The 22972-nt window shown below is 37.8% G+C and overlaps 1 protein-coding gene across 4 annotated transcripts in view; it reads left to right on the top strand.

Annotated features, from left to right (window-relative positions):
* The first annotated feature begins 448 nt into the window (after positions 1-448).
* Positions 449-22972, top strand: part of pard3bb (par-3 family cell polarity regulator beta b) — a 259615-nt gene continuing 237091 nt past the window's right edge. Inside the window, exons 1-3 of one of the 4 annotated variants that reach the window (XM_083537986.1) lie at positions 449-773; positions 1333-1518; positions 19437-19538. In XM_083537986.1, coding sequence (XP_083394112.1) covers positions 1402-1518; positions 19437-19538 — 219 coding nt within the window. In that variant the 5' untranslated portion in view covers positions 449-773; positions 1333-1401. Of the gene's footprint in view, positions 869-1332; positions 1519-19436; positions 19539-22972 lie in introns of all 4 variants that reach the window. The other 3 variants (XM_083537987.1, XM_083537984.1, XM_083537985.1) reach the window with 3 other exon arrangements.

The raw sequence follows: 22972 nt of genomic DNA, 5'->3' as shown, positions 1-22972 counted from the left end.
AGGATGAAGAGTGGAGTAAAAAGTGAAGGTTTAGGAGTGAAGAGTGAAGGATGAAGAGTGGAGTAAAAAGTGAAGGTTTAGGAGTGAAAGATGAAAAGTGAAGTGAAAAGTGAAGGTTGAGGAGTGAAGAGTGAAGGATGAAGAGTGAAGTGAATAGTTAAGAGTGAAGTGAAAAGTGAAGAGTGGAGTGAAAAGTGAAGGTTGGGGAGTGAAGAGTGAATGATGAAGAGTGAAGTGAATAGTTAAGAGTGAAGTGAAAAGTTAAGAGTGAAGTGAAAAGTTAAGAGTGGAGTGAAGAGTGAATGATGAAGAGTGGAGTGAAAAGTGAAGAGTGGAGTGAAAAATGAAGGTTGGGGAGTGAAGAGTAAAGATTGAGGAATGAGCAGTGAGATGAATGTGGTATTGAGCAATGAGAAGTAAGGAGTGAGGGATGAGGAATGAGGAATGAGGAAAGTGGAGTGAAATGTGCTCTGGCCCTTTAAGAAAGTTCCAGCGCGGCCCTGTAAAGTTTGGCAGCGCGGCGGCGGTGGTCTCGCAGCGTCGGAGGCTCGGGGAGAATAGCGGAATGACAAAAAGAGAAAACATTGATGCAAAACAAAGAAGCGAGTAATGGGAGCTGTTTGTGAACACGTGTTTTTGGCGGTGTGAATGGTACACTTTGACTTTCGTTCCCAAAGGTCGAATAATAGAGGATGATATTTGGTGGATAGCCAAAGCTCCGCGGATCAGAGTGGGCTGCTTTTTGCCGCTTTGCCTCTCCATCTTTCCCCAAAGTAAGCGCTTTACGGATTTCAGTGAACAGCTTAAAAACTGTTTTTTTTCCTGCGGAACTTTTTCCTCCATATTGGTGTGTGTTCCAGAAAAGCAGGTTAGTTCATGTTTAAGCAGTGAGGAAAGAAATAGTTAGTTTAGCTAGCTAGCCGTGTTGCTAATCCCTCTCCATCTTTCCGTCCTGCCTCCAGTTTAGCATTCCAGCATCTCTGTTTCACCAAACTTCTGCTTTTCCTGCCTTTACAACACGAAACCTGCAGGTTTAATGTAGATTTTCAAGCAGAAAACAACCCTCTGCATTCTTCTTAACTTTCAGAAGTTCACATTGTTCTATGAAGACATCACTGTGGAGTTCACTGTCCCACATGTTCCTCTGAGAGAAATATGTAGTAGTATTGTTGGGTATATTTATGAACAAGCAGGGTTTATATTTTATATACATGTTGAAATAAATTGTGTATATAGATAGATAGATAGATAGATAGATAGATAGATATTAAAAAAGAAAGTCATTTACTTGTGATTCTGTGGCGATGATATTGATGGTCTTTCTAAATGCAGCTCCTTTGGGCACCTGGTGAACTCAGAAGAAGGAAAACCAGCTCATTTCTATCATTTTTGCGATTGAAGATGAAGGTAACGGTCACTTTCGGACGCACCGGTGTAGTGGTTCCCTGCAAGGAAGGCTGGACCGTTCGAGACCTCATTCACCAAGCCACACAGAGATACAGGAAACTTCTTGAACAGGTAAGATGGCACTTTTCATTGGAGAGACTTTTCTTCCTTCTCCTTTTCATTATGATCCCTGAACGTCCGATAATACCTGATGTAGATAATCTGATTGTATGACGGTATGTGGTGCAAAATTTTTTTCTCAGTCACCATCATGCCCACAGGTGGCCTGTAGTGACCTTTGATTTGGTCCATGCTTTAAAAAAAAATGCCATTTGAAAAAGGCTTTGAAAAATAAGGTCCAGCTTCAAGTCTCATTATAGCTGTATTACACACTGCCCTTAATTCTACAATCACCTGGATTGTTTCTCATCATACTATAAGTTTTACTGAACCAGAACATTGAAAACGAAACTGCATTATTTAGAGATTATACAGTAATGGTTTCCAATTATTTATTTTATTTGAAATATTCAGAAACAATGATAGTAACCATGGCAACTGTTTTTATTTTTATATGTTTGGTATAACACTGTATTTATTTTCTGCCCACGGCCCTCAGTCTCATGTAGGTAGAATGTAGGTGTTTATGTTCCAAGCTCCCCAGCGCATATCTAAAACTATGGATAGTATCAAACTCGATAATGCTGTGAATATTTGCGATAAAAGTTTCACTAAAATTAAGCAAAAATTAAATTAAGCTTAACAAGACATTAACCTCACCAGCGCCACTCTTGAGATTTGGAGCCATTAGTAAAACAAACGTTATTTGAACATGAGCACTGCAATATTGTGTTGTGATAACTGATGTATCATAGCCAGTATAGATCTGCAGGGCAAATGGATTTAGGTTTTTGTTTGTGTACTATATTTCTGAAGTTTTTTATTTAATTGTTTTGGACTGAAGTCAGCCATGGTTAAGTGAAACCACGGTAACTAAACTGGCAGAAACAGAGCTTTTACTGTACCCTGTACATCTTTATTACTGTCTTCAATTTCAGTTGGGTTTCTGGTACCACCTTAATAATTTTCAAGAGAACTGAATAATTCTGAAGTGTTTTATTCCATGTATACCACAGCACTATGCTAATCATTTCTTTTGTTTATTTAGTGTTGATTGATTATATTTAAGGTCACATCCTCAAGACAAGTAAAAAATCAGTGTAATGCCTTCTGTACTGAAACCTTTCCTTTGGTGGAAATGTGACTGATCTGTACAAATGTTTAATAGTAAGCTTACAGTATGTGGCTCATATCTATAATGCAAGTTGTTTTGCATTGTTGTTTTGCGTTGTTTTGCACCAGGGTCCCCTGGTGGTCTAGTGGTTAAGATGCAGCGCTCTCACTGTTGCGACCCGGGTTCGATCCCTGGTCAGGGAACCATCCCCAGCCACTCTCAGTGCCGGTCCCAAGCCCGGATAAATTGGGGAGGGTTGCGTTAGGAAGGGCATCCAGCGTAAAACATATGCCAAATCAAACGTGCGGAGGATCCGCTGTGGCGCCCCCTAACGGGAGAAGCCGAAAGAAAGAAAGAAATCTATAATGCAAGTCCCCGGGGATACGTTGCTACTTTAGAAACCATAGCATTAGAAAGAGCACATTAGTATAAACCTGGGATTTGTCTCACATACAGCATCAGTGTTCAAACTCAGATTAGAAAAACGAATAAATCGGATAAATCAGAATTGATTGTTCAGCAGCATGATGGTAAAGAATATTGACAGAGGTTTTGCTTAACCTGTACTGCTTTACTTAATGTATACGAGCGAATTAATGCTTGTAAAGTCTATATTTCATTACCGGAGCTCCAAAATTCCCACAGGGTTTACATTGGACATTGGAAAGTTATTTTTTGTCCAATTAGAATCTAATCAGTAATTTAACCGTTAATAGACCTTTTAAGTGAAACAGTATTTTCTGTTCAGCATCTGAATTTAAATAACATTGACCTTTAATTCTTTGTAGTAAAACAGGACACAGGGTTCACGATTGCCATGCAGTCAGATGTGGACAGATTGCAGAAATGTAAGAGGAGAGATGGTATGGTGCGGGTGGCTTATTCTGTCCCACTCTGTGTTGAATACAAATGAGGTTAATGTGCACGGGCCATGGTGTCTTCAGGGTCTTGACCTTGTGACTCGTCATCAGAGCTCTGGCACAACGCTACTGAAATACATCTTGGCACCATTATTTAAATTGTATCAAAGGCAGAGGCGGCCACGCCCACTTCTGTGGACTGATGACAAGGTGGATTTCTGTCCCTCTCTCTCTCTCTCTCTCTCTCTCTCTCTCTCTCTCTCTCTCTCTCTCTCTCTCTCTCTCTCTCTCTCCCCTTTCTTTTTGCATCAGGGCATGGTCTAGGCACTAATAACCGATCAGCACCTTATCCTGCATCCCTGTAGGTTCACCGGTGGAAATGAGATCGTAGATTGCTGCAAGACTTACTCGGCCTGCAATATTGCGTGTTATTGCTCTGTCTATAGAGGTGGCAATTTGACTGATGGGGCGAGCGGCTGCCCTCATGCTTCCTTTTATGCTGACGCAGGTTTTTGCACAGTATCGCTCGCTCACCACGTGCTTAAATTATGCAGGGGAACAAGATTGTGTTTGCAGTGGTATGCTAGTGTTGTACACCTCCTGCATGTATGAATGAAATTAATGAATGACAGGTGTGTGTGTGTGTGTGTGTGTGTGTGTGTGTGTGTGTGTGTGTGTGTGTGTGTGTGTATATAGTACCAGGCTGCTTTTTTTTGTTTCCATCATTGATTCAGCTCTCTTATAAGACTCTATGTTTATCAACATGACTATGTCATAGTTTACTTAAGCTTGTCTGTATGTTTGTGTTCTTTGTTGACTGTTTGGTCTTGTGCTCCAAATACAGGAGAGTCTTATACGAGTCTGTGATTGTACTGAGCCATTACGTTATAAATGGTCAAATAGAGAGAACACACACACACACACACACACACACACACACACACACACACACACACACCATTGACTATAATCCTACACATCCCAATTCCTTTTTTTTTTTTTTGTTCTCTCTACTTATTACACATGCAATGACTTCATCTTTAATCTTCCCTTCCCTACATTCTCTCTCACCCTTTTTCTCAGTCTCATTTCACCCCTCCCACACACACAGGACACATATTGCTTGCTCACTGCCTTCTCATTCTCGCTTTCTCGCAAGCATGCACACATTCGACTTATAAACCTTATTATTGGTAGTGCTACACAGCACATTGGTGCTGGTTTTGCACATTATCTTTGATAGGAAACATTATGGTGCTGTACGATCCATCAGTCCTGGCTACACCCTGCCATCGATCTTAAGTGAAATATTGTTTTCATTACACTTTCTGCTCCCTTACCAGGCAGCGTATGCAATATATACGAGCTGGCTGTAACGAATGCCTTCTTCTGAAGCTTCATTAATGCTGTTAATAAGTTTAATGGTGCATTTCTTACAAGTGGTGTCATGTGCTTTTGTGTTTTCATGTTTTTGATTAATAAGCATAGGTGATATGAATAAATATTACCACGGTCCTTGAGTAAATCTTTTACCTTTTATGGAATTTTTTTTACATTTGTGTGGCTTTATACTTTTTAAAAATAAAAGTGATGATACTTTATTACGTGTACAAAAACACTGTCAAGGTGAAAGAAAATTATCAGTCAAAATCTCACTATTTTAGATTCAAAATTGTAAAAGTTAGAGTTTGAGGATTGATATGAATATTGTGGTCCATTGTGTCACAGTTCACATTTTCTAAAATATTTAAGATTTATGTCAAGGTCATTTAAGATGACTGATTTGGATTCTTTCTAATGACATGACTCTTATTTATTTATTTTTGGTCAACAGACAGCGCATCATCAGCAGGTCAGGCTCACAACGGTGCACTGCCTCAGCTGACTTAGCTTTTATTAAGTATAAATACATTTAATTGAAAACCTTTTACAGTCTTAGAGACAGTGAAGTGCAATAATAACTAATTTAATCTACACCTCTGAGTAGTGTGCATCCCAGTTGATTGAGTAAACCTTAATTCTAACAGTCATGTAAGCTGAACACCATCTACCTTCTCGCCAGCTGTGATTGGTTCACCATGACATGCTCTTACCCAGTCAGGAGTGTTTCTGTGGAATTTATGGCGCTTGATTATACTGCAGTAGACTAGCAGTTTGATTGGAGCCTTGCTGAGCTTTCATACTGTTAACTGTTTGTTCAAATCTTGTTTTGAAGATGTGGTGTTTTTCTATAATGAATAATACATCGCCTGATGTAGGAGTTCCACAAAAACACGTCATTAGACTTCAGAAAACAGTACAGATGTGTGTACACCAGGGATCATCAATTAGATTTAACATGGGGACAAATTTAACATAAAAAACCTCAAATATTGAAATTTTGTCAGTTACAAACAACAACAAAAAGATTTGTTTTGGTTTTTATACTTGAGTATAAATTTTATACTTCAATAAGTTCAGTTTATTTAAAAAATCAGTACCGCTTAACAATCTTTCACATTAAAACTGCAGTAAATGATGTCAATGGTTGAGGTGCCAAAAGGTGTTTCTTCGTGCAGTTTTTAGTTGGTTTGTATTGAACTCTGGTGTGTCGTCCCCCTGTCCCTTTCATAGTTTGTTTAAGCATAGCAAATACACCAGCACAACTGGTCTAAGAGGGTCGCAGTCTGGTGGTCTTAGTCCAGTAAAAAAAAAAAAAAAAAAAGCTCGGTTTGAATGCAGTGAACCAAACATTGTGTATTTTGAGTTATGTTACCTTATTAAATTTTTTTTTTAATAGATTTGGCTTGTGAAGGTGCACTGCGAGGCAGAAAATGAGCCAAGAGACATATTTGGTCCAACAAACGATGAGTGAAAATAAATCCTGGATGCTGTGCATGTAATATTTTGGACACTCTTCACAGTTTTCATGCATTTTTGTGATTTCTATAAACTTGTTTACTTTGTCCATCACCAAATTTCTGAACAAAACCAGCATTTTCTGATGGTTGCACTAAATGGCCAATTACATTTATTTATATTTATATTTATATATATTTATATATATTTTGCTTATTAATTCAATCTCTTCTTTTAGATGTAAGTAGGTGTGAAAGTGCCCTGACATTAACATGTGTTGTGCCCTAGATAAATAATCCCTGAACACGGTGCACATTTTAGTTTGAATGTAAAAAAAAAAAAAAAAAAAGGTAAATTATTTCTTGGCATTTAAATTTACTCAGTGCAACTTTTCTTAATGGGAAAAAAAACCGCTTGAGATTTAAAATACACATCTGCACAATTTATCTGCACATTGCACAATAAATAGACACAAAATTACATTCTACTATTGAAGTAGACTTGGCTGCCATGACAAAGGTGAAATTATTAAATGTTGCGAAAGCCAGCCGTTTTCTTTAAAAATCCATGAAATAGCTCTGCATGATGAAGCAAATGTCTGTTGGTAATCTGATGTAGTAGAACCTAATAAGCTTTTGAAGTTTGTTATGCAATAACACTCGCTAGTCACAAGTTGAATGCTAGCTTATAATTTTCAAAGAGACTTTCAGCATCCCTGTTTCTTTCAAATAATGAAGCAAAACTTGCATTTTTACTCCTTTACCCAATCTGTGCATTTTAATGAATTTCCTCCAAATGGCTCCATCTTCAAAACAAGTGTTTTTACTTTCATGCAATCCAGCGTCACAATGTAAACCACAGTACAATGCACCATGCAAGCTATGTTTGGAGAGTATGTATGGTTTCTATCTCTGATGTGTGTGATGCTCTCTTGAGTTTGCTGATCTGTTTCTTCTTATGCAAATAAAAGCTCATTGTTTCACCCTTCCATAATGCATTTCTGCTCCTCCATCTCGGCTGATCTCTAACTGTACATGTAGCATTTACATTAAGGTCTGTGTAGTTTATCGTCTTCTCACGTGTTAAATAATGTGACTCGACTCACAACGAAAAACTATTTCTGGCTAGCTGAATATTAGCCTCCTCTTAATGGTTTCATTTTGTCTTATTACGTTGTGGAGACCTGTAATTACATCATTGCTTAGTAATGAATCCATCTCAGGCGGTAAATGTTTAGCAGCTTAGTGATAATGAGAGGCTGTTACATTTTAAATTGATTAACTGGGTGTAATAAGCGGGCTAGGATTTGTGTGGACGCATCACGTAGGGCACGTTTCAAGTCCATATTTACATATTAGATGGTTCTCCAGTTTGTGTAAAGCCTTAGCTTTGCAACGCTCTTTGGATTTGTTTTGTACTGGTTTGTGGTATAAGGATTTCTGGTATTTACCTGACTTGTGAATTAGCTAATTAATAAGCTGATAATTATATATATATATATATATATATATATATATATATATATATATATATATATATATATATATATATATATATATTAGATAGATAGATAGATAGAGATATTTTGCAAATATCTTAATTAAAGGGGAATACTACTTCTTCTTTTAGCTTCTCCCATTAGGAGTTGCCACAGCGGATCATCCGTATCCATTCCCCTCTGTCCTCTACAGCTGCCTCTTTCAACCCAACTTCCTTCAACCTTCCTCTTTTCCTCCTACCTTTCAGCTCCACTCTCAGCATTCTCCTACTGATATACCCCATGTCCAAACCATCTCAATCTCGCCTCCCTCACCTTGTCTCCGAAATGTCCTACATGCGCTCTCCCTTTAATAAACTCATTTCTAATCCTGTCCATCCTCGTCACTCCCAACGAAAACCTCAACATCTTCAGCTCTGCTACCTTCAGCTCCACCTCCTATCTTTTACTTAATGCCACTGTCTCTAAACCATACAACATCGCAGGTCTCAGTCCTATAAATTATTTGCCAAACGAGAATGATTTGCTTGAAGCATGTTCATCTTGTTCATTTTTTGGGCGTTGTATCTTTCTGTGTATTCAGAGCACATTCTTTATAGAAATGTTGATCATTTAGCACACTGTAAAGGGGTTGATGTGTTCCTAATCACTAAAACATGTTCTTGGAGAGCTAAAATGAGTTTGACCCTTGTGTTTAAAGCCACCATCATGTTCTGTGCTTGTTGTCTCACCATGATCCCTTTCTGCAAATTCAGATTTCCTCCTGGGCTACTGAAGTCTCACAGACTCTGAACCTTTCATTTTTTGTGTCTGGGGTAATTGGGAGACATTTGTAGCTGCATCGGTGTAATTATGTATTTAATGTGATCCAGGATTAAAGTGAAGTGGCCTAGATTTAGTTGTGCTAATCTTCGCAAAAAAAAAAAAAGGGCATCTTATGCTTTTTAATTTGTGTAGAATTTTATCTCTTGGGGGCTTATATTCTGATTTCTGTAACGCTAAATTTCACACCATCACTTTATAATTCACTGTTCTGAAATATTTAGAGAGGTGTTCTCTGATCCAGAAATGTCAGTGTCCTGCTAAAGAAAAGAAAAAATATGGCGATGTGGAGCCAAACATGCAAAGAATGCTGCTGGGGTTGAAAAACATCTGCAGTTTTTAGGTTTGGTAACACTTGAGAACACGGACATGGAGCTGCAGGGTCACACCTGGTTTTTCTGTGGGCCACGGCCCTGCAGAGTTTTGGGTTTTCCCACTTCGACCACACTAGAGCTAGCACACAGAGGCCTTTCTACTTAACTGAAGAGTTAAATCCGGTATGTTGAATAACTCACAATGCCCTCACCCCTGACCTGAGGCAATAAATCCTGAGTAGGTTTCAGGGAGGGAAGGAACTGTGTGTATATATATATTATCACTGGAAGCAGAAGTAGTAGTCAGTGCATAGGCCAGAGCCTTGAGAAGAGAAAGTGGAGGAAGAACCCGGGAGTCATTCAGGAAGTTATCATGCTGCGTAAAAGGGCCACTTAATTACCCAGGCGAACGTAGGCTGAAGCGGCGTTGCTGTTTTTTCATTATGCTCAGGAATGCCTGCTGCCCGAGTGCTGAGCTGGCAGCGAGACCGGCTGATGATATCAAAACGCCTGGCTCACAGCCAACCCAAAAAAACAATTAGCATGCTTCCCTGCAGAAACGCAGTCAGTTAGCATCTGCTCGCTGGAGTTCCAAACTGGGCATGCGGTATCTGGAGGAAACTGACCCACTGTTATTTGGATATGAAATGAAGGGAGGCTGCTGTTTAGTAGTTAGCAACATGATGAGATCTGGCAACAAAGCATTATTATTATGGTTATGATTATAATTGTAGTGAGAATCTAATGATGAAAATAACAATGCCTTTATGTTCTCTAATGCATTATAATCTTATACTCCAGTAATCATGTTAGTTCTCACTCTCCAGTGTTCTGTATTGTTGAAAGATTTATGATCAAACTCTTGATGTCACCCAAATAAGGATGGGTTCCCCTTTTGAGTCTGGTTCCTCTCAAGGTTTCTTCCTCATAACATCTAAGGAAGTTTTTCCTTGCCACAGTCGCCACGACTTGCTCATCAGGGACAAATTCACACCATTCACCTTAACTGTTGATTTGTGTAAAGCTGCTTTGAGACAATGTCTGTTGTGAAAAGCGCTATACAAATAAACTTGACTTGACTTGATTCTGTATCACAGACTACTGTTCCTGTTTTAGAACAGACCTACTGTAAGTAAAAAAAAAAAAGGTCCAGTCTGCAATGGTGTAATTTTCCATTGCATTTTCGATTATAAATTCTTGATTGAAGCTGTATTTATTAAGGTTTTTGTTTTTGCGGGGCATTTTAATTTTAAATTTTTTTGCTTGGAAGTTTCAGTCTTAAGGTGAATAGAGCCTATAAGAGCTCTGTGAATGTGTAAAGTTCCCCATGATCGATTAGTAGCCACTCAGGCTTGTAGTTGTGCAGGTAAACTAGCTTTTTATAAGCTGACAAAGCAAACAAAAGACACTTTTGTTGAGGCATCCATGTGTTTTTTTTCCCCACTTTAAATGTTGACAATGTCAATCATTACATTTTAAAAATTTATATAATTATTTGCAGGGTACCATGAAATCATCATCAACTAAAGTTAATCTGAATAAAAAAAGATTTATGATGGATACAGTTGGTGTAATACAATCTTTAGAAAATTGCAATCAGCTTGCCTTTTTTTTCTTAGTGGTGACAGTAAGAAATTAAATGTTATTCATTAGTGTATTTCAGTAGCTTCTTTGAATATTGGTACTTTACTGAAGTATTTCCATTTTTTTTTTTTTTTTTACTTAAGCTTCACTAGATTTCTCAAAAGGTCAAATATTTTACTCCACTACGTTTTGTGCAATTTTTTTTACATTTTTTTTATTAAAGAGCGAATAAAAACGTAACTGGTCAAATACGCAGCAAGTCACCAATCAGGGTCGAGCGTGCGCTCTGTTTTAAACTTGTTCTGATTGCTGATGATGGTATCTACCGTATTTTTCGGACTATAAGCCGATACTTTTTTCCCACGTTTTGAACCCCGCGGCTTAAACAACGAAGCGGCTTATTTAGGAATTTTTCCTGGGTTTTTCCTGGTTTCACAAACTTCAAGCCAAAAAACTGAACCCCATAACATTAGACTAATGACATTTCCGAACGGAATTGTAAAAACGCATTTCACCTGTGTTCTGAGCTGCACGGCATCGGGAGAAAAAAAAGTTTTTTTTAAACGCACGACGATGCCAAAAGAAAAACTCCAGAGAGAAGTAGTTAAAGTAAAAGGAAGGAGGAAGACAGTGAACAATGCCTTTCTTGGTAGGCTACTGTTTAGATACAAGTCGTTTTAGCGCGTTAAGTCTGGGTTAAGGGAGCGCTCACTAACTCCAGTTGCAACAGAAATCATATAAGCACAGACAGGTTTCCAAAACTCGTGCTTTTTTATTTTTCTTGGCAACAGCGGGTTATGGGTTAGTCAAAGAAACTTAGAAATGAGCATCAGAAAATAATAAGGACATATTCCTTAGTCTTGCACACATGCAGTAATATCGGAAAAATGCGGCGGCAGGCTATTCCCAAAATGCCGCTCTGCTCTTAATGGAGCTACAATATATTTCACCCGTTACACAGTGTAACAGACACTGTCTTTCGTTAAAGCCTGTGTAAAGTTCATTAGTTTCAGTGTAGCGGCTTATAGACAGGTGCGGCTTTTTTATGTTCCAAAATAAAAATGTCAAATTCAGTGGCGGCTTATATATGGGTGCGCTTTATAGTCCGGAAATTACGGTACTTAACATAACATACAGTTCAGTGTCAATTCAACAGCAAGCAGAACATTTTAGAGAGGAATAAATGATGGAAGAGACTCCTGACCAGTTAAGTGATTGATCAGACACCATCTTCTCCCATTTGCTCCATGGACCAGTTCTGATAAGTGAGTGCCCGTTGTAAGCAATTTTGGCTGCACTGCACATTGTGTTCTGATACCTGTTTTAAAAAAAAAAAAAAAAATCATAGCCAGCATTTTCTTTGACAATATGTGATGCAGTAGCTCTTCTGGATCGGACCAGGCTGGCAGACTGGCCTTCAGTCCCACTATACATCTCTAAGCCTTGTGCAACCACTGCCAGTTCACCAGTTGTCCTTTCTTGGACGTGTTGTCTAGGTATTTGGTCTATACCATTGCATATGAGGAATCTCCCATCAGACCTGCTATTTTGCAGATGCTCTGATCCAGTGGTTTTGCAATCACACTTTCTCAAATTTTTTTTTTGCATCCAACACATCAGCTTAAAAAAATTGCTGCCTAATATATCTCGCCCTTTGACAGGTGCCATTGTAATGTGATAATCGATGGTATTCACCGCACCTGTCAAGGTTTTAATGTTACAGCTGATTGGTGTATGTATTATGTATGAATGTGGAGAAACATCTCGGATATTGAACATTGGCATGATGGGGCAGCAGAATAAATTTTTTATATTTCCCTCTAATGAATCATATAACCAGTGATGCATGATTCAATAAGGCTGAGGAAAATTGAAGTGAGGAGCAGACTGTCAGTCAAGTCTGACTTTTTTCACAAGCACTTTACTTGAGACCAGGGAAAAATTGCCTAGATCTTCACTTTGGAACTGAGCATTAAAACACTTACTAGCAATCGAGTCTGTGTTGTTGAAGAGTTGATCACCGAAGTAGTATCGTTTGTATTTTGCATACCAATAACACCAGTAAGCTGTTGTATGTTATCTTGTTTCTAGCTGAGTAAACATTCCTTTTGTGACTAGATCATAGTGCTGAATGGACACTGGCCCGTAATATGATTATAGACTTGGTGGTAATTCTGTTATGCCTCTGGGCCTAGAAATGTTCTGTGACTTTTTGTTGTGTGACTGTGTGTGACTGTGTGTGTATGTGTGTGGTATTGTTTTTTAATGAGCAGTGGGAGTCTGCTGGACGTCTTGAGCTTCAGCAGACGTGTTGTCGGAACAGGATTCTTCCTGTGCCTGCTAGCTTCATTTAACTACTGATTATGCCCACACACACACACACACACAGAGATTGTGAGAGAGCCACTATGCCCCTCAAATATTAATTTAATTTGTGCTATACCACATATAAAGTATCTCATTTCATTCAGGCAATTTTGCAGCTCATAACAGAAAATGAGGCAGGGGGAAGAAATCACTGTGTTTATTAAACTCCATTCAGATCGAAATTGGTATTTTCATATTTGACCAGAAAGCGCAGAGATGCGATGCGAAGGTGCTGTCCATCTCCGAGAACGATCTTAGCATCTCTTATTGCATCATTATCATTATCATCATCGCCGCTGTTACGAGTGCGGTAGCGACGTTTAGGCTCCGTAATGGACCCCTGACATCTAAGACAAAGGCAAAAAGTCACAAATACGGACCGAGCCGTGCTGCTCGCCGCCATCCGCAGGGCAGGATGAGCGTTCTGGAGATTTCCATCATTTCATTATACGCTTGCTCCTACACACATGGCCTCATTCACTTGTCATAGAGCAGGAAATGAGCCTTATTGTAGTGTCCTGCTTGCATCTCTCTAATAGACTCTGTACCGACAGGCGCATAGCCATAATGCATCTAATATGAGCCTCTCTGTGCCTTGTGTACCTCTTGCCACTCGTTGCAAGCTGTGTTACAGATTCACTCAAGACCGAGCGAAATCTTCACGTTTTCGCTTTGTGACATTTTAAGGGAATTCTTAGAAGTAGTGCATATCCTCTATGATTCTATTATGTTGCCATTTCTTCAGTGTACAGTCACTTCGGGCCAAAGTTTCATGAAAGCCACAAATGGATTGCATAAATATGATGACTTTGGAATTCAGTAATCTCAAGTGTTTAAAGAACAGAGCTTAGGTTCATGGGTCCTCTCATTGAACTGGAATCTCTTTACTCTATTTAAAATCTAGTGGCGAGAAAACGATTCTGTATTTTTAGCACTTCTATAAAGCTTATAATCTGGTTCGAGTTAAAATGGTGTTGCCTGCTGCAACGATATTGCGAGACGTTTCCACTGCGACCAAACTCGGCATGGTAGTGCAGTTTCCTTCCTACACGGTCTGCATGACCGCTTTCATATTGCAATTTTTTTAAATGAACCATGTTCTGATTTAGATGAAACCAGTGTAAACGCCCTCCCAGACATCATTTAAATTTGAAATTTGGCAAACGCCCTCATACAGAGCAATTATCTGTATTTATACTGCTGAGCAGTTAAAGGTTTCACTGTCTGACTTTCTGATCAGCAGTCCAACATCTTAACCACCATCATCACTGGTCACATGCTGATTGGAAGATACAAAATCAATCAAGATACTTGCTCAAAACAGAGCATCATTTGTTGTCGTATAATTCACACTACAAATATTTTTCTACTGTTGGACTCAGAAATACATGTGGACTGCTGGAATGAGCTGTTGCTTTAAGATGGTGGGCAAGAATGACATTTTGAAATAATATAACATTTGCATATTTACACTAAATTTCAATAGAAATATTTAATGTATTTCCTTAAACTGCATTGGGCCCAGATGTGACTGCGGTAATGATACCTGGAGCCAGAATGGAGATGACATTGAAATTTCACAGCATTTATTCAAGAATGGTGTTTTTTTTTTTCCCATTTAATTATATATATATATATATATATATATATATATATATATATATATATATATATATATATATATATATATATATATATATATATATAGCTGTTTAAGAAAATGGAAAAAAATACACCTCACTAAATCAGTCTATAAAAATATTCTTAGAAGCAGATTGTCCCAGTTCATATCTACAGTATGTGTTTAACCTATTATACGACGCTTGACGAGATGTTGAAAATGTTTAAAAATATCTGCGCAAAGGACTGGCACAGGTGTTCAACTTCTATTGTTCTATATTGTCTCCTGATACCATTGTCAAAGTTGAGGAAAACTCTTCTAAAAACCCATTTTCTGCACATTATATATTTTTAGTGAATTGCTTGCATCTAAATTTAAAATGCAGGACTGTAATTACCTCCCATAGGCATCTATAGAGCATCATCTGTGACAGCAAAATTGCTTTTAGCAACCCTCGAACATCTTTTAATGCAGCATTTTCATTATTACCTTATTTTTGTGGAAATGGCATGCCATCCTGGGTGTAGGGTTGTTTTTCAACCCAGCAAACCTGTCAGGCTTTGGCTTTATTTTTGCCTTGAGCTAAGATAATTAGTCTCTAATAAATGGTTTAAATCAACATATTTCAAGTAAGTAGCTTCCTACAATTTTCTGACACTGTTTAAATTGGTCTTGAACCAGTTGTGAGCTACAGAGTTGCTTTGATGCCATCTAAACGGTCTTCTTTAATGAACGTATTAAACAAATGCACAGTGTATACTATAGTGAATAGAGACAAATCAGAGATAAATATGATGTTCTGACCCAGCTGATTTCTCATATTTTCTCAACTTCAGTACGATTGTCTCTAATACTGTGTTATGCAGACTAATAAGGACCAAAACTGATTGAATAAAAGACCTTTATTTTCATCACTTACACCCAGGATGGGCGTGATGAGCGACGTGTATATTCCTCCTCAAAACAGTGAACTGTACAGACAGTTAGATTTAATGTCTCTAAGGTATGTGATTTAGAGATGTTTGTTTATCCTGTAATTCTGACGCTGTGAGCTTTAATGTTGGTTAAGCTGTGGAAACCAAATTCCCCAAATAGTTCCCAAATAGATGTCGAGGAGGTGCAAAGAAACTAGAAAGAAAAAAATAATATTGTAAGTGAAAGTCTCTTCTTGTGTTGAACCTGAATGATTATTAAAAAAAAAAAAAAAAATTATAGCTTCATTCATATGTTTATTTTTTTTCCATTTTCTTTTTAGTAGTTTTTTTTTTTTTCAGAAATGTACATGATTCTTAATTGTAAATGAGATTTTACTGTGAATAATTGTGTTTAGCATTTTAAGTGTTGTCCTGATGATGTTGAACAAAGTGTTTGTGAAATCTAACCTAGCCTTTTCAGCCAAAAGAAAATGTTTTATGCCTGTTACAAATGTCTAAATTAACCAAGTAATTACACATGAACTCTGATGACTCAGTCTGGAGTGAGTAGCTGCCTGGTAAAGAGAAAAAAACTCATTGAAATTTTTTTTGCATCAGTTGTAAGATGTGTAGAGGCCCTGAGCTTCCTTAAATAACGTTGAGGTTGTTTAGTGACCTGTAACTGATGTTCAGAGCACCTTCTTTTTTTTTTCTTCCCGCAGTTCATTATTACTTTTTAATTACCTCAACTATTACCCAGCTATAGTTCAGCAGGTTGACCTGTTATACTGAACATGAATATTCTCTGCAGATCATTCTGTACTGAATGTTACTATCCCGTTATCTCGTATTAGTGTACACAGCTTAAATCCAACTCTGGTGCTTTTATTGCCATTGCTTTCATATACAGTCCTTATGGTACACAGTGGAAACAAAACACAATTTTTCCAAGACCAAGGTGCTGTGTACATAAACAGATTTACACGAGACGACGCAGAATTAAAAGATAAGTGGACCTATACACAGGATTACATACTGCATGTGTGCAAACAACAAAACACAGTACAGTAAGAACAGCAGCAGCAAAACCGACTGCAACCTGAGCTTTTGTGATTTTTCCATGAATTCTATTTGAATTGGCAAATTAACATTGTCAGTGGATTTCTCCGTACTCACAATGAACTTCGAGATTCCTCGTTTAACATAAGTTAAACTGATTCGTTATCGCAATGAGTAGGCGAGTGTTTGGAGATGAACCTGCCATGAGCATAGGGTTCAAATACAAGTTGGTGCTATAATTGCGATCAAACTTAAAAAAATTAATATCTATTTTTTTTTTTTGCGTTTGTAACATTTTTCTAACAGCATTTACATACCTAACCCTTCTGGGAAGGCTTTGGAATCAATTATGTTGCGTGACTGTGAGCCATTTGTAAAGTCAAAGACTTGTCAGGAGAAAAGGACTGGGGTTGAGGTCAAGGAACAGGTTTGCAAATTCTTTACAATTCAATGTGTCCACAAAACCCTGTTGGAGAATGTCTGAATGTTAGCGGGATGGCCACATACGTTTGACCAATTAACTCCCCTATAATAGTCATGTTTATCGGGGGAAAATGTTTTCTGATTCACTCTAACAACAATTTAAATAAACGCTGTTGAGTGCATCTGTATACATGTTCCTGATTGTAAATCAACTTAAATGCTGAATTCAACTAAAACCCCTTGAACTAGAAAAAACATTACCTCAGCTTGGCGTACCTACCTGGGGTCTACACCACCAGAACCCTGAAAATGGTGCAGCATTAGCAGTAAATAAAAAAGCACGTCTTACCTTTTAAATGAATGATGCTGTAGGTGTTAGATGCTGACACATGAGATGAAATCTAATACAGATCATTGTTTTGAGGAGTCGAATGTACCCCAGTCATAATAGTAGGTTGGTTAGCTTGTTCCTCATTTAAAATGAACAAAGATGCGTTCATATCTTTTTTGCAACTTTATCGCTTCTTGGGTAAATTGAACGAAGCGTCAGGCAACCCCCTTTAAGATTTAAAGTATAAACACATACATATTTTATCATGAAGGTGCCCCTGCCCCCCCCCCCCCCGCCCCCATTTTCTTTCTATACAGCTCAGGTTTAGTGCAGCAGTTCACGACTGTTTAGATTCAATGGATCATCATGTTTTCTCTCAGCTGGCCTTGTTATAAGACATATTGGGTTCTGTAATAAGGATTGCCTATCGGAAAAAATCCACCTATGCCTTAATGGGGTTACGTGTTTGGCTGCAATACCGCTCAGCTGGTCGGTCAGCGGAAAGTCATGATTTACCACTAAATATTCAGCCTCTTTGCAGGCAAGTAGCTAAGAAATTGTTTAGCTGAAAATGATGAACTACATAATTTAATTTACATAGGGAGCGATTCGGATCCTTTAATGTTGTTGATTTTTGAATTAGATGTGGTTCAAACCCACACGTTTTTTCCCGTCGTGCTCTGCGTGGCTATGATTTGCTGTTAACTAAGATCGCTCAGTAATATGGAACAATGCACTATTGCATTGCAACTACTCGGATGGTACTGTCACAGCTAATGGCTCCTTTTTCTGAGCATTTCAGTAGTGGCATGTCGGCACATGAGCTCTGGAGAGACTATTTATCTGTGCGTTGTGCCATAAAGGCAAAGCTGAATCTATATATCTACATTTTTGCATTCCACCTTTTTATCTTTTGATGGTATAATCTAATTGGTAGAAAGTTAACAGCCTCTCAGTGAACCAGTAAAGTGTAACGTCCATGCTCCTTATTTAGAATATGAGCTGTCATATACCTTTTATAATGAGCTATACTATTGCTTTTATCATTAATATTATTAGACCTCCAGCATGAGAGAGACCAGTTGGAGCTCACGACTCCGTACAAGTGGCTAATGCCGTTTTAACTATTTAATGTAAATCAAGGTGACCTCATTTGCAATTGTGACAAAATGATCAGGACACAGTTTCCTAGGTTGGTAAAACACAGCATTCACTCCAGTGGTGTTATACACAGTGCAGGTGATGTAAATAATAAAGCCTATATAAAAAGATCAGACTGTAGGGTGTAGTCCCGTGGCACCGCCTGTATTCAAATTTGAAACCAAAGTAACCAAAGCTTCTAATTGTGCTTAATAACAAATCATTGTTCAGGAAATCAGCATGAATTAAACAAATAATTTTATTTATGAGCTTGTTGTCAGGCTCTTGATGGGCTGCATCAGTTGTGGCAAAGAACTAAATAATGATCAATTTTTTTTAAGAAAAACGTCCCCGAATACATTTTTGGATAATTGCAGACCCAGTCATGTCTGTTTGGTGTGTTTATTTTACATCAATTATTTTAATCATTATTAAGGGGCAGAGGTAGAAATGGCTTCAGCCTCGTTTACAGCATTTATAGTTTAGCTTTAGTCAAGATCTAGAAATGTGCTCAAGACTTTTTATTATTCCTTTTTTTTTTAGAATTAATTTTTTTAATGACACCTGCACATAGTATTTTCTGGCTAATGCAGTTGGTTCTATTTTCCAAACTGTAAACAAACCAGTGGCCTAAATTAAACTGCCGCAGCCGTGAGTTCCAATGCAATGAGTTTTAGCATAGCGCAACACTGCTAGCATAGCCCTTTCATAGACCCTCTCTTAAATGATTCACTTGCCCTATTTCACATCTATCCAAAACTAGATCATGTAAATAAAAAAATACAAAACGAACTTTCCAGTCACCAGTGTTCTGAAAATGTATTTGTCTTCACACAAAGTTCACTTGCATTCTTTTTAGGTTTCTGTGTTTTTATAGCGCTCGTAAACATGGCCTGTTTTAAAGACAGCTTTGATTTTTGGTATCAGATAGCACTATGGGAACAGCCTTGTAGAAGTGTTTGTAGAGTTGTGATAAGGCCCGGGGTCACGGCTGGTGCATTGTGTGCTTTGTGTGATGGGATATGTCGACCTGTGTGTTCTACAGGAGGGAGACTTCCTGGTGCAGACCCACCACGTCGAGTACTGCGATGGCGGCATTCTGGATCCCGATGATGTGCTTTCTGATCTGGTGGAAAACAAGGACAAGGTAAGGCTGATGAGCTCTAAGGGAAATTATTCAGGCTTCTGGCATGGTACTCTCAAAAAAGCAACAAAACACCCAAAAAACAAAGCCTTTCAGTTGAGAAGTACTGAATCAGGCTAAATGTTTGACTCCAGCTCCTTCAAACATCTTCAAAAAGCAGATGTGCTACACTGGAGACCGTTTAGCATCAGTGTGGCTGTATGTCACCCTCAAGCTGTTAGCATTTTCCTGAAAACACACTGAGATGCACAACAATAATGTAATGTTAGGACCTTCAAATGTATGACTTGAGAGTATTGGAGGGACACATTCCCGGGTGTGATGGTGGAGAAAGGCACCACACTGGGAATTGGATACGACTACAGTAGAAGAAAAATAGGAGAGGAAAATTGTCATGCGACATTTAAAGCAGCCCACTGTATAGTCATTTATGGAAATATAGCATTCCTTTTGCTAGGGAATTTAGTTTCATATGGAAATTTGAACCTTTCCAAATGCTGAAGTAGACCTCAGTCATATTTATAACCAAAAAAGTGCAGTGTCCACACGAGCCATCTTCCCTCAAGTGCTCTTCTCAACAATTCTCCCGAGTGTTAGCTTTGTCTTCTCTCTCGGTTTTTTCGCTCTTATCCTTCTCCTAATTCGGTCATTCTTAACTCGATAACTCAAAGGGCATATTCCTCTTAATTGAATTCACACACATTTCAGCTGGCCTATCACATGCAAAGCTTTTGATTTCCCTCTGCTAATTAATAGACGAACCAGGATGTGCCGATCTGCTTGTGTGCATTGCTGGGACATTGCCTCATAAGCAGTGTGTGTCTGTGCGCGCGTGTGTGTGTGTCTGTGCGCGCGTGTGTGTCTGTGCGCGTGTGTGTGTCTGTGCGCGCGTGTGTGTCTGTGTGTGCCTCTCTGCATTTGAAAAGAGAAAACAATTGTGGTTTAAATATTGTAACAGCTATTAGCATTGGACTACAAATCAAACCTTGGATAAAGTAGGGCCTGGATTCTCTAGGGGCTGCACAGTTTCAAAACATGCCTGTGTGTCCTCATGCATTTCAATTTCTCTAGCTTACATTTCTTTTCTTTTTTTTATCCATTAAACTGTGTTTTTTTCAGTTCAATGTCCATTTATCAGCAAACGTGATGTTATGAAAATTACATTTGGCCTAAAGCAAATACATGTTCAATATTTAAGACCAAAGAAAACAAACAAATACACAATTTAAAATCTGATGTTTTACTTTTAGTCTGTTTATTTTAATTTTGTTTACTTCACGTTAGCATTTTAGAAAAATATTTATCATTTATGCGAATCTTAAGTTTGAGGCCACAATAAATATAATGTGGGATTTTTCTATAATGTTAAACTGGAAATAAATGTTTAGAAAATATTAAATGGGTTTTTATGACCATGATTTGTTTTTAAATCAAGGCTAAATTCTGGTACTGGTTTTGCTATAAGCAGTTGGTCTAACTCCATCTGACTTTTACCTTCTGTTGAAGCACATGTATAGAAGTCACTCTGATAAAGAGTTCAAGTGCACACTTTTCATTACCTCAAAATATTGGCATATCAAGTTCCAGACAATTCTGATGATTTCTGTCAATATCACCATTCCTCCACACTGACTTTCTCCAAATGCTTTACATTTTGAGGTTCACAGTGGTAGATTCTCCTCTTCAGTTCACCCCACAGGTTGGACATTGATTCTGTGGTCAGTAAACCATTTTTGTGGTGGTTCTGATGTATGTTTTAGATTGTTCTCCAGCTGGAAGATCCAAGCATGGTGAATTTTAAGCTTTCTGTCCAGGTGTTGATTTGAAATTAAAATTAAGTTGATATTTGATGGTGTTTGCGATACCTTGTATCCTAGCAAAACGTCCGTCTGGCAAAAACAGCAGCACCAAAACATTAAAGAGCCATCACCATATTTAACCATGAGCATAAGGTAGTTTTCCATTTGGCTTTCTCTCTGTGTTTGCCAAACACACCTCTGGTGTACATTGCTAGAAAGCCACAGAAGCCTATTTTATTGTAGTATCTGGGAAAATTAAGAGAGTTGAGTTTGTTTTGGACTTTTTTTTTAATTGAAAACATTCCAAACAATTTGTGGTGATTGAGGTGATTTTTTGGATTGTCGTTTTGGAGACTTTCTGATCCCAAGACAAATCTAACTACTACAATTCTCCAGCTGTGACATTTGGAGATATTTTTGGACACTTGAACCATCCTCCTCACAGCCCTTTGAACAATATAGAAGCACATCATGTTCCAGGTTGATTTATAATGTTTTCAATTGAATGGAACGTCTTAATTATCACTTGTGTACTGGGTATTTTTCATATTTTTGCTATTTCCTTATAGCCACTTCATTCTTTATAAAGCTCAACTCTTTGCAGCATTTAACAGCTATATTTCTTGATCTTACTCATTGTGATGAATGACAAAGAGAATTTGCTTCATGTGTTGCCTCATATGTATACATATAGCACATTTTGCTCTTTTTTTTTTGCATTGCTGCTCACCATTGCCTAACTTACTATTTGTAAATATCCACCTGATTTCTGTTTATAGTAATAGCCATATATTTTGTTTATAGCACATATCCTTCTGTAAATTTCAGTTTATAGTAATAGCCATCTGTATATTATGTTCATACCCATTCTATAGACACTAATGCACCCCCATAGCATCAGTGATGCAGGCTTTTCAACTGAGCATTGTTAATAATCCAGATAGCCCCCTACTCTTTAGTCCGGAGGATGCAGCATTCATGGTTTCCATAAAGAATATCCACATTTTATTAATTTGACCACAGAACATTTTTCCACTTTGTTTCAGTCTATTTAAAATGACCATTGGCCCAGAGAAGACTATGGTGTTTCTAAATCATGTTCATCTTTGCATATAGAGCTTTAACTTGATGGCACAGTGAACTGTGTTCATTAACAATGAGTTTAACCTTATTTTAATGAGGTGCTGCTTGAGAGGTCAAAGATCACATCACATCCAATATTGATTTTCGCCCTTGTCCTTACGCAGAGATTTCTTAGGATTTAAGATTATATTATGTGCTATAGATGGGATTCTTTGCAATTTAATCTTGAGCAACATTATTCTGAAGTTGTTTCACAATTTGTAGATGCAGTTTTTTGCGGATTGGTGAACCTCTGCCTTCTTTATTTAGGTACAGTTTTTATACATACATTGTTAATTTTGTTGCTGATGAACATGAAATATTCCTTTTTTTTTTTTTTTTTATAATACCACTCACTTTACCAGCCTTCTTTAGCTTTTTCACAAGTATCCTGTTTTTTTTAATTTTTTTTATTTGTAAAATGTAGATGTTTTCTGTGTTTTATTGTGAATCAAATATTGTACCTACGAGATTTGCAAATGATTGCATTCTGTTTTTATTTTAATTTTTCACAGT

The sequence above is a fragment of the Silurus aristotelis genome (genome assembly GCF_946808225.1).
Source record: "Silurus aristotelis genome assembly, chromosome: 3".
Taxonomy (NCBI): domain Eukaryota; kingdom Metazoa; phylum Chordata; class Actinopteri; order Siluriformes; family Siluridae; genus Silurus; species Silurus aristotelis.
This window is presented reverse-complemented; position numbering and strand designations above follow the sequence as displayed.